A 12785-nucleotide genomic window follows, 5' to 3' on the forward strand; every position below is an offset into this window, starting at 1 on the left:
CCTGCCTAGCCAGGTAAGTGCAGTGTCACAGAAGGCCCGACAGGTTCAGTAAAGCAGGGGAAGGTCCCCCTAAAGGTTCCACAGGCCCGTGAAATCTGCCTCCCAAGGGATGGCTAGCGCAATTGGAATCTGACTCTGAAGATTTGGATGAGTCTAAGCTGGAGGATGAGGTCTCCTCAGAGGCCTATCAGGATAGGGACCTGAGTGGGGGTCCCCCTCTGGACCCAGGGGGGATCTTGGAGGGTCCAGAGGCTGAAGACAATGATCTGCAGTTGATCCAGCTTTTCAAGAGGAGCTTCGCCCACTTATACCTCAGGTGTTGGAGGAGCTGGGGATTAAGCTCACCCTGGAGGTTTCAGATGCTGAAGAGGTTAATCCAGTTCTGAATGGCCTACAGAGACCCCCAGTGCTTTCCCAATTCTGAAGAAAATCCAGAAATTGATCAACCAAGAGTGGGATTCCCCTGACTCTGCAGAGCAATGTCCAAGCTTTATCTGCTTCTGCAGCACCATCTGGACATTCTCAAGGTCCCGAACGTGGATGTGGAAGTTTCAGTAGTCACAAAGACCACTATTCCAGTGGCTGGAGCTTCCACTCTGAAGGATGTTCAGGATCAGAAGTTGGAATTGCATCTCAAGTGAGCTTATGAGGTCCTGGGGCTCTGCCTGCAGGCAGCAGTATGTGCAAGTCTGATGCAGCGGGCCTGTTTGTTTGATCCAGAAGTCATAGGACCAGTCTGCCTCCAGGACTCTTTCCCCAGTCCAGGCAGTCCACCTGGAGGCAGAGGTTGCCTATGGCACAGATGCCTTGTATGACCTGGTAAGAACCACAGTCCATGCTGTGGTGTCCAGACACTTGTGGCTATACAACTGGTCAGTGGATCTGTCATCAAAATCACAGCTCTGTAATCTGCCCTTTCAGGGGAAATTGTTTGAGGACCTCTATCGTCTGAAGTTGCTGGGAGAGAAAGGGCAATAGGCTGCCAGAGGATAAAGTCTGGCCAGAAACTCTCTTCTCTGCCTTGCTTTCAGGAGTCCAGATGTCTTCATCAGACAAGGCCCTTGGGGGGCCTTGGCCCAAAGACAGGCCTTTCAAGAGACTGGAAGCTCATCTAGAGGTGGATCTACCCAGGCTGCAGGTGGTAAGTCCTCACAATGAGATCCGGCAGGTCCACTCCTTGTCTCTGGTAATCAGGGGCAGGCTGGCCCAGTTCTACAGGGAGTGGACCAAAATCACTTCCAACCAGTGGGTGGTGAGAATTTCCTCACCCACTGCAGTCTGTCTTTCTGGAGTCACATTGTTTTTTTTCCTGAAGCAAGTGGGCAGTAGTCCAGGAAATGCTTCAGCAGTTAAGTCTGGAGGTGGTTGTACCGGTGCCAGTGTCCAAACAGGGACAAGGCAGATATTCCATCTATTTCATGGTGCCCAAGAAGGAAGGCATGTTCTGACATATCCTAGACCTGAAGAAAATCAACCAGAGTTTGAAGGTACCATGTTTTCAGATGGAGACGTTGTGCACCATAATTGCAGCAGGACAGGGAGGAGAGTGTTTGGCGTCTCTGCATATCCACATCCATCAGAAGTTTCTCAGATTCATGGTTCTGGGACAGCACTATCAGTTTCAAGTGCTGCCTTTTGGGCTTGCCACCACCCCATGGACCTTTGCAAAGGTGACAGTGGTGCTGTGACAGGAGGGATTGCTGGTGCACCCATACGATTGGCTGATAAGGCAGTCACTAGAGGAATGTATGCAGTTGCTCCTAGAATCTCTAGGCTGGGTTATCAATGTGCAGAAGAGCCATCTGGTTCCCTTGAATACTTGAGAGCCCGTTTCAACACCGAGCAGAGTTTCTTACAGATGACAGGGTGAACAAAATTCAGGGGCAGATAGTGCATCTGCTTTGTCTATAGGTGCCAAAGGTCTGGGATTATTTACAGGTCCTGTACTTGGTGTCCACAGGAACTGGTGCCCTGGGCATTTGCCCATTTGAGGCCTCTGCAGAGAGTCTCCTTGTCCTGTTGGAATCCTGTCACAACAATATTTCCTGCCCCTGGCTCTGGAGTTGGCCAGGGCCAGTCTGGCCTGGTGGATGACACAGAACAATCTAGAGAAGGAGATGCCTCTCAGTACCATAGTAGGTGATGGTCACCACAGATGCAAGTCTTTGGGCAGGTCTGCTCAGTGCCTTTGGTCTGTTGGAACAGACATGGTCCATCAATTGCCTGGAGACAAGAGCATGCACTGAGCTTGAGCAGTTTCTACCCTTGGTCCGAAAGGGTAGTTTTCTCAGACAATTTAGACCATGGTGGCTTACATCAACCGCCAGGGGGGAACAGAGTCCCATGGTAGCATAGGAGGCTCAGCTGCTGTTCAAGTAGGCAGAGCTTCATCTCAAAGGAATCACTGCCTTCTATGTGGCAGGAGTCAACGTCCAGGCAGACTATCTCAGCTGGCAGCAGTTGGATCCAGGGGAGTGGGAATTCTGAGGGCCTGGGAGCTTCTCTGCAAGTGGTGGGAATCCCTGCAGTTTGGTCTCAAGATGCAAAGGTTCTTCAGCCGGAGGGAGACTGGGGCTCAATGCCCTCGTATGTCTGTGGCCAACCAGAGTCCTGTACATCTTTCCTCCATGGCTGCTGATATCAAAAGGTACTCAGGCATGTAGAGGGCCACACAGGGTCAGTGATTCTGGTGGCTCTGGAATGGCCTCTCGATCCATGGTTCATGGATCTGGTGCAGCTGGCAGTGGACAGACTGCTACGCCTGATCCATTTACCAGATCTCCTGCGTCGGTCCTATATTTTCCGATTGGGAGGATTGTTTTTGTCTCACAGCCTGGCTTTTGAGGAGATTGTGCATGAGGGGGTATTCGGAACAAGTAATTACCATGCTGTTCCAAGCAAGATGCCCTGCTACCTCTTTAGCCTATTCCAGGGTATGGAAGATGTTTGAGACCTGGTGTGAACAGGGATTGGACCCTCTTCAGGTGTCTGTCACATTTTGTCTCTTTTGCAGGTGGGTTATCCAAAGGATTAGCCCATAGTTCCCTTCGGGTCCAGGTTTCCACTTTGGGTTGTCTGAGGGAGAGTCCAGAGGAAGGCCTTGGCATCCCATCCAGATGTGGTGCATTTTCTACGAAGTCAAATATCCATCCACCTCTGCATCACATTTCTCCAGGATAGAATCTTAATATTGTTTTTGCTTAAATGGCAGCGCAGGATAATGAAAATTTTATGGCAGGGTAAACAGCCTCGGATAGCACAAAAGGTTTTATACCAACCTAAAGGCAAGGGAGGTCTTGCAGTACCCAACCTCTTAAGATACTATGTAGCGGCTCAATTACAGGCTGTAGTTGACTGGCATAGAACGTCTAATCGCAAGCTTTGGGCACTTTTGGAACAAGAATTTTTGGGACCGCTCCCCTTGACTAATTTGATCTGGCAATCTAGATCGTGGCCTAAATTGAATTGGAGTGGACAGGCTATCCAATGTACCTTGCTTATATGGCAAAAATGGAAATCCATGTTAGTGGGTGATAAAACAGGATCTGCCCTTCTTTCTCCTTTCTATTTACAGGATTTCCTAGAGGGTAGAGCTGACACAATATTTCGCCTCTGGCTGACCAAAGGCATATACAATTATAGTCACCTGTGGGAAAATTCAGCTTGGGTGGGATTCCCGACTCTGCAATCTAGATTTGACTTGCCACGAGAGGAACTATATCACTATCTCCAACTGCATAGTTATACACGTGCTTCTCGTATACACTTGGATCTGGTTAAACCAGTCTCTTTATTTGAAAATTTTTGTAAGTCTGCTGATAAAGTTCAAAGATTGATGTCAAATTTATAAATTACTCATTCAGGGCATTCGGGTACAACCAACCTTTATTACCTCATGGGAGAGAGATCTTGGTGATCCCCAGGGAACAGACTTTTGGGACGACTTGTTTACTAGTGGAAGTAAAGGCTTGATATCGGCCATGTTACTAGAAAATAGCTTTAAACTTTTATATAGATGGTACTACACCCCCTCTAAGCTGCATAAAATATATCCAGCAGTGTCTGATAGGTGTTGGAAAGGCTGTGGGGAAAGGGGCTCCTTTTTTTATTTGTGGTGGGAGTGTGCTACTGTCTCACAGCTGTGGAAGAGCCTGGATGGTTGGCTTACGGATATTCTACATATGTCTATAATACTCACACTAGCAGTAGCTTTACTGAATTCGGTTTATGACCATGGGGATAGATCAATTCAGCGATTCATTAAATTGGTGGCCACTTCCGCTAGATGTGCGATTGCTCTCCACTGGAAAGATAAGGGGGTACCAACTATGGCTATGGTTCAATCGCGGGTGGCCAAACTTTTTACTCTTTGTAAGATCACAGCCCATAGACGAAAACAACTTGGGGGTTTTTCATCATACTTGGAACCCATACCTAAGTTGGCGACAGCAGCAGTTGCTGGCTTGATAGCCTTCTCCATTACATTATGGGTGAATTCCCGCTAACTTACCTTATAGCGTCAGGAAAGATTCCACTTTTTGGTAACTTTTTTTTCTTTCTCTTTTCTCTACTAATGTATGATCCCATGGGTCATGGGGGGGGGGGGGGGGGGTGGGGATTAAATGAGAAACGAAGAGACTGTAAGTTTATCAGTGTGTTTATTGTACTGTTTACAGTTCATTGTACCTTTATCGCTAAATGATGCTGGTTGTGTACACTTTGTATTATATTTCTCTAACTTAAATTTAAAAAAAAAAAGAATCTTAATATTGTGCTACGGGTCCTTTGCAAGGAGCCATTCGAGCCTCTAAATCGGGTATCTTTGAAGATCCTGACTCTGGAGACAGTCTTTTTGGTAGCTATCTGTTTGGCTAGAAGGATTTCAGAATCGCAGGTGCTTTCGTGCTGTGATTCATTTCTCCAGATATCGTCCAATATGATATCCTTGCATATAGTACCTTCATTTCTTCTAAGGTGATGTCTGGTTTACAAGGAAAAAAAAATCTGAGTTGCTCGGGTTTCTGGATTGGGCTCAAGATCCCTTGATGGGATGAACTTCACCTTTTGGATGTGAGACAGATGGTATTACATTACTTTGAAAGTCACTAACACTTTTCATCGTTCTGATCCTTTGTTCATCCTGTTTGGGGAAGCATAAGGTCAAAAAGGCATCAAAGGCTTCTTTGTCTCATTGGTTGAGACTATCTGCAGCTTATGTATCAAAAGGAAGAGCGGTTCCAGTGGGTCTTAGAGCACATTTTCCTCGCACTCAGGCACCATCCTGGGCTGTCAGCTGGTGTCTCCCCAAGAGATCTGTAGAGCTGTGGTGTGGTCTTCATTGCACACTTACCAAGCATTACAGTTTGGATGTGCAAGTCCCAGAAACGGCCCCCTTTTGGAAAGTGTTCTTTGAGTGGGTCTTTCGTGTTCCCGCACAGTGTAAGAGGGCTTTGGTACACCCTGCTTGTCTGGACTGATCTAGGTATGTTCAGGAAAGGAAAATTGGTTCTTACCTGCTAACTTTCATTCCTGTAATATCACAGATCAGTCCAGAGGCCCACCCTGAGGATCTCTGCCAAGACTGCTTAGTCTACTGCTGTATTTATTTGCAAAGCAGATTTGCCATTTTTTGGCTTCAATTTCTAGGTTTAGCTTTTTCTGCATAGTTATCTAGTTGGTCAGGGATATCCATGTTGGGAGCTTCGTTCGCTCTTTTAACTTGGCTTGGGTATCTATTAATACTGAGGGACTGCAGGTGGCACTCTCGTATATGTAGCATTGCCCAAAGTTTTGTTCTCTACCTCCATCTACTGGTAGGGATGAATAAAACCCACTTGTCTGGACTGATCTGTGGCATTACAGAAATGAAAATTAGCAGGTAAGAACCAATTTTCCTTTACATCAACCTCCTGAATCTGACCCACAATGTCTTGCACTTTTTGCCTTAGATATGTTCACTCTTTAAAGGCTCACCTCAAACAGTGAAGCTCCTAGCAAAAAGCCTTTCACAACTGTGACATTGGCTACCTCCATGTTTTCCTTTCCTTCCACCCCAAGCAAGTGAAAAAACCACTACTCATCCATATGGTGGAAGAAAAGACTATACTAACCTATTTTTTTCCTTTCTGGATTAAGCTCAGCTGCTGGGCTTTCATCTGGACTTGCAAACCTGTATCAAATCTTTTTCCTCTGTCCTTTTCCCCTCTGTTTTGCAATCATTGTCCTCCCTCCCTAGTGCTGCTGTGTTCTGTTCAGGGGTAGTGGCCATGTGGGCCTCTGCATGCCCTTGATTCACAGGTCCCTTTAATCAGCTGGCTTTTGATTTCAGTACTGCTGTGATAGAACACTCTTATTTTCTTCTTTGCTACCATCTATTTTGTTACCAGGATGCTGTCTGAAGCCAGAACATTCTTATTTAGGTGGACTTAAGTGGTACAAAAGGAAAGTGGTTGTGTATAGGGGGAATCCTCGCCTATGCTATGGGAGTGTTTTTGCAGGAGATTAGTTTCCCCTAGCTAGTAGTTTGTTCATCAGATGTGGATGTTCACTGCAGGCTGCAAGGTCTTCATGGCTGTGCTGTCCCCATGCTGCTAATAGTTGTCCTGCACACTTGGTATGGTGAGGGAGCCTGAGCCCCCTGTCATTCTTGCTCTCTGAACTCTTTCTCTTCCCCCCCCTAGATTCAAAGATGAACCTGGATGAGTTTGTCTGTATGAATCCGAAGATTGGGTGGGGTGCCGTGTTTTTACTCCCAGACTTTGTAAAACAGTTCAGCAAACCAAGCTCACGCCAGCGTTCTCATTGAGGAAGGATGACTACATTCCGGCTACAGATCGGGTCTTCTTTCCATGTAACTTATTCATGGCATTCCATGCTTAAATGTTTTGCAGCCTCAGTTCTGTACAACAATGTTGTCTCTTTTTTTGTTAAAGAGAAATGTGAACTAAAGTTACCAAAAAATTGCTGTGCTCATAATGAATAAACTCAGGAAGATTACAGCATAGAACCTTCTACACTCTCTAATTTTTATCGAATGCATGCTATTGGATAAGTGCACACCAGCAAAGTTTATCAAGTTTTCCGAGGAGGAATTGTGCATGCAAGCTGGGGTAGAAAGGGCACTGCCTCTGCTCACCCCCTGCACTCCACTATGTAAATGTCTAGGTGTAAAATACAAGGAGTGGCTAGGTAAAGTGACTGACTCGAATAAGAGGCAGAGTTGAAAACTATAGCATTCTCAGCCCCTGCCCATCCTTCCCCCTTTCATCCAAAAAGTGATAACTGCAAGGCAACTTCAAAATTTTGATTCCAGGACCCTGAAATACACTTTTTAGATGCCTTGTACTTGCTCTGTTGGGGTACAGGAAGGAGGGTAAGAGGGGATGTACTTCTCTCCCCTGTGGAGGGTGTTTGAGTGCATAGCAAGTTGGGGATGTAGTGCATGAGTTCTCCACTTTACCCCACCCATCTTCTCTACTCATGGGTGCTGGGGTTGGGTGCATGTTGAGTGATTTAAGTGACTGGGCAGGGTGTAGTGTGGCAGTGACTGGGGGGGGGGGGGGGGGTATGCATTCCACTCATACATCCCACTTTTCTTCCCTTCCTGTGGGTGGGGTAGTGGTGAGCCTGTATTAGGAGGGGAGGTGAGTGGGGTAGCAAATACATCCTCCTCACATGGGTGGAGGGAGGGTTGGGCTGGAGCAGTGAGGGAGGCTGAAGGTAGGGGGAGAAGGGGCATGGTGGTATGAGGAAGTGTCTGATAGGGGTGTTGCAGTGTCTTGGAGGGGGCATGGTGGGTATAGATTTTCAGGAAATGCAGTTCTAGGGGGGGGGGTGAAGTCTATACTTTTCACTCCTCAGAACCCCCACCTATTCTAGTACTCTTGTCCCTTTCCAGCTTGGCCTCAGACATCTTTCTCCTACTACTGGTGCCATCACTTTTTCTTCTGCTACTCCTGTAATGCTAGGGAGACCCAGGTTCCCCCTCCAGCCCTTCTAGTACCACCCCTCTTGTGCTGGGGTGGCCCTGGAACTTTCTCCAGCCTTTCCTCATTACTAGCCCTGATGTTCTCCTTTTGCAGTGGTGGGGACCTTTTTTTCCTGGCCTGTACCATTTGCTCCTTTTTTTTTTTCTCCTGTGCTGGTAAAATCTGAAGAAACAATACCACTTCCAGGTATGTGATGTAGCCCTCTGTGTACACTTAGCAAAAGGACCTCTGGCTTTGAATAATACCTGAAATTTTTGGCTGTAGGCATAGTCAAAAGCAGAATATTTAGTAATTAGGAAAGGAATAACCTAAGAATATCATGTCTTTATAGAGATACAGGGTGTGACTGCACCTTGAGTATTGTGTAGGTTTAGTCCCACCATATCAAGATATAGAGAAGGGCAACAACTTATAAAGATGATAGTCTTAGGGGGAGACTACTTCACCTTGGAAAAGACTATGGAGAGGCAATGGGGTTGAGACTTGTGTTGCCTAACCGGTGTGCCATGGAAGTATCACCACTGCCTGATGCTCAGAACCTACGCAATAGCTGGGCTCCGCTCTTGGCACATCACAGCAGCAAGACACCATGGATCTTAAATCTGTAGAAGCTTCTTTGGGCGAACATATGCACTTATGCAGGCCTCTTTCTAGTGTCAGCATGAGCTGTGGATGGTGAGGATTAACACCCCACTCATCTGGATAAGCTAAGTATTTAATCTTGATGCCAATATTGATTGTTTTTTCTGTCTTTGTGCCAGCTTAAAAATGACAAATTTAAAAAACAGTAGAAGAGAATACCTACAGGCTTAAACATTGTTTGCATATCAGACAGAACTAGAGATTTTTGATGCTGCCGGTAGACAATTTAAACCTTTAAGTTTTGGCTCCTGAAGAAGCTTGCAAGCGAAACGTCAGCCGTGGTTGAGCCCATCTATCTGCAGCTCAAGCCGTCATAATTGCACTGTAGCCCTAGACTCTCTCTGCTTTTGGTGACCAAACATACATTTGGACAATGAGCCTAACTTTTTGAACTTTTATCTGAAATATATATATATATATATATATATATATATATATATATATATATATATATATATATATATATATATATATATATATATATATATATATATATATATATATATATATATATATATATATATATATATATATATATATATATATATATATATATATAGAAGTCAGTGATCACCATATCACAGGAGATATGCTAATTGGCTTGCTGATGTGGTTCACTTTTCTCTAAAATTGAAAAATTAAATATAAAAATACAACAAATAGTTCCATGAACATTTAATTGGGCATTCTTTTTTAATAACTATAGTTTTCCCTTTTTCTATTGTGTAATTGTTTTGTGGGATTACCCTGCTCTTGGTTTTCATTGAGAATTAACAGGCAACATGTAGGGCACAGATTGAGACCTACTTTCAGGCAATTCGGTAAAGTCCACGAGAGAGCAGACTAACGCCTGCTCTTCCGGCACAGGCCACTTGCCTGTGCACGCAATTCAGTATTTAAATTAGGTCCAGTGGTAGAAACGGGCAAAAGGAGGTGCTAGGGACACTAGCGCCTCCTTTTGGCCCAGAGCAGCAGCTGTCAGTGGGTTTGACAGCCGACGCTCAATTTTGCTGGTGTCTGTTCTCGAGCCCGCTGACAGCCACGGACTCGGAAACCGGACGCCGGCAAAATTGAGCATCGGGTTTTCGACCCGATAGCCGCCGGCCGACTTCAAAATTTTTTTTTTTACTTTTTACCCTTTGGGATCTTAGACTTAATATCACCATAAGTCGGAGGGTGCACAAAAAAGCAGTTTACTGCTTTTCTGTGCACTTTCCCGGTGCCCGAAGAAATTAGTTCTTACCTTTTGGGTAGGCACTAATTTCTGAAAGTAAAATGTGCGGCTTGGCTGCACATTTTACTTACTGAATCGCGTGGGCATAACTAATAGGGCCCTCAACATGCATTTGCATGTTGAGGGCACTATTAGGTTCAGCAGGTTGGACATGTGTTTTCTGCCCCTTACTGGTTAAGGGAAAACGCACGTCCAATGGCAGGTTAACAGTGCGCACCTTTGGAGTGCACTGTACTGTATCAGCCCATTTGTGCAGTACACATTTCACGGGCTCATTTCCTTTCTGAGCTGCCTGCTTTGAGTCCTTTTAGTCTTTTTCCTATCCCCAGGCTGAGTGAGATGGAGAGCATGTGCAGGGTGCTGCATTGGATTTGCTCTGAGTTTTGGGAGCAGCATCAAAGAAGCTCTGGCAGTCATCTAGGGCAGCTAAGATTGTGGGAGAAGTGTGTGCTGCAGGCAGCCAGCTCAGTCAGAGGGAGTTGGTCTACTGTGATGCATTTGTATCTCTGCCCTCTCCCTATGGGACTCATTTACTAAGCATTTTCCCCCATAGACACTGAATGGATGAAAAGCCATAGCAAATAAGGCCCCTTGAGCCCCACCCCTCTTCCAAATTTTCAGAGTCCTTCCTAGCTGTTTTCACCATAAAACCTTTTCATGTCTTCCTTGCCTGCTCTATGCCATGTGGTGAGAAACCTGTTTTTATTCATGTTGGTGTCTTTGGCTTGAAAAGGTTGGGAAATGGATTTGATATTGAGTGGAAGGGATAAATAAGGAACTACTTACCCTTTCAAATAACACTAGGATTAGGAGTTACTCCCTGCAACTAGCACCACCTACACATAAAACAAATTGTAGGAAGTTGTTTTGTTGTTTTTCAGAGCACAAACAACCTATGGACCCTAGAGCTGGAGCATGTGCTCAAGATGTTACTATAGTGGGATCCAAAAGAGGATTGGACAAAATCCTGAAGGAAAAGTCCATACATAGTTCCCTGTACGTACCTGGATCAGTTCAGACAGTGGGTTGAGCCTCCTGTCCAGCAGATGGAGACAGAAAAACTGAAAGGGTATCCTGTATCAGGACAGAGCCCCCTGCCTCCCTTCAATATTTGTCTCCTGCAGATCCAGACAGTTGAACCTGTGGTTCCCTCTCTCAATTATCTTCTCTGGGTGATTTTTCTCTTATCTTTTAAGGATCAAGCAAGTATTAATCTTTTATGAAAAAAAACTTTTTTTTAACTTTCTTGGCATAGTTCAAAACCTGTTCCCTCTGGGATACAGTTCTGTCTCCTCGCTCTTACAGGATCTTAGGGGGGGGGGGGGGCCTCGCCCTCGATTGTTCGGCCTAGGACTCCTTACCTGGTGACCTGCTGCCTGTCTGGGGTGAAACTGGTGGTCCAGTCACTCCCCCCTTAGCTGCTTGGACCCTTGAGAAGCTTAAAACCTTAGATCACACTGCAGGGAAGAATTAACTCCTCTGCCATTTAATTTGGTAAAAGAGCCTGGACTAGCTTTGGCAGCACTGCTTACCTGTTTTTTGGCTCTTTACCGAACAAAAAAAACCTCACCATAGCAGGGTTCAATCTCCTGCTGCCACTTGCGATTGCAGCCACTCTCAGCAGCTTTATTTCTTTGTGGCCCTCATGCCGTGTTCAGCAGGTTGCTTGGCCTGCATGGAGCCTGCTTCGCGGCTCTCCCGCAATGAGCTGTTCTCTACATGTTTGCCTGGTGGAGAGGGTCCCTCTGTGCCAGCAGCGAGGTCGGGCCACCAAGTGTGTCACTAAGCTGCCTCCCACACAAAAAACCTGCAGGAACAGTGGCCATTTTGAGCTCTGCCAGAGGATTTGGGACTTCAGGGGGGAGGGGAGCTTTTTTTTATTTACCGCCAAATTTAAGCCCTATTGTCTTCCTAGATGGGGTCCCTGACTCTCCCTTCAGTCCCCCCCCCCCCTCCCATCTTACCCAGAAAATCAAAACTGAGGTTTTCCATGGATTTTGTGCTCATAATGCACAAATCCTATTTAGCCAGCCTGCAGGAGGAGGATGATCTCGTTCCGGACCCCTTGCCAGCAAAGGTCCCTCTGACACCCCTCCCCCAGCCCCCTCAGGTGCCTGATCCACAGGGCTCTGTTCGGATTCGGACTCTCCCGGGTGTTCCATCTGCCCCTGGCCCTCCCCTGCCCATGATACTGATACAGATCTGGAGGTGGATTTACTTCTCTCTAATCCTCCCATTGAGGGAGACAACCCGTGAGTTCTTAGATTGTTTTAAAGGGAAGAGCTGGATCTGCTCATTCCTTTTGTTCTATATGAGCTGGGGATTGAGGTTCCATCTGAAGAATCTGTCTCTGTCGTTGCTCCAGGTAATGTGGACCCTACCCTGGCGGGACTTAGGGCTCCTCCTCATACATTCTCGTTCCATCCCATGCTCATGCAGCTTCTCCAGGAATGGGTGGTGCCAGAATCAAGCCTTTGAGTGGGTAGGGCAATGGAAAAGCTCTATCCCCTCCCTGACCAATGCTTGGAGATGCTTAAGGTTCTGGCCTTAGGTGTTCGGGTGACAATCTATAGCAGTCTCATGCAGCGGGCAAGTCTCAGGTGGGTTCAACAATTGCTCAGCACCCAGGACCTCCTGTCTACAGAGGCGGAACAGGCAGAAACAGCTGGAAGGTGCTATTGCATATGGGGCTGATGCCCTTTATGATATCCTCCAGGTGCAGGCCAGACAATGACTTCAGCAGTGTCAGCCAGGTGACTTCTTTGGCTGCGGAATTGGTTGGCAGATCCTTCCTCTGTCGCAGTTGGGCACACTTCCCTTCAAGGGTAAGTTGCTTTTTGGTGAGGACCTTGAGCAGCTTATTAAATCTTTTGGGCGACAAGATTCAAAAGCTGCCTGAGGTTCACCCTAAACAGTCCTTT

At 46.3% G+C, this 12785-nt stretch overlaps 1 protein-coding gene across 5 annotated transcripts in view; it reads left to right on the forward strand.

The window, feature by feature from the left end:
* WDYHV1 (WDYHV motif containing 1) overlaps nucleotides 1–7003 on the forward strand; it is a 63219-nt gene extending 56216 nt beyond the window's left edge. For all 5 annotated transcript variants that reach the window (XM_029591975.1, XM_029591977.1, XM_029591973.1 and 2 more), the window contains one exon: nucleotides 6681–7003. In XM_029591975.1, coding sequence (XP_029447835.1) covers nucleotides 6681–6805 — 125 coding nt within the window. In that variant the 3' untranslated portion in view covers nucleotides 6806–7003. The remainder of the gene's footprint in view (nucleotides 1–6680) is intronic.
* Nucleotides 7004–12785: the final 5782 nt, after the last annotated feature.

Source organism: Rhinatrema bivittatum, chromosome 2 (genome assembly GCF_901001135.1).
Source record: "Rhinatrema bivittatum chromosome 2, aRhiBiv1.1, whole genome shotgun sequence".
NCBI classification, from domain to species: domain Eukaryota; kingdom Metazoa; phylum Chordata; class Amphibia; order Gymnophiona; family Rhinatrematidae; genus Rhinatrema; species Rhinatrema bivittatum.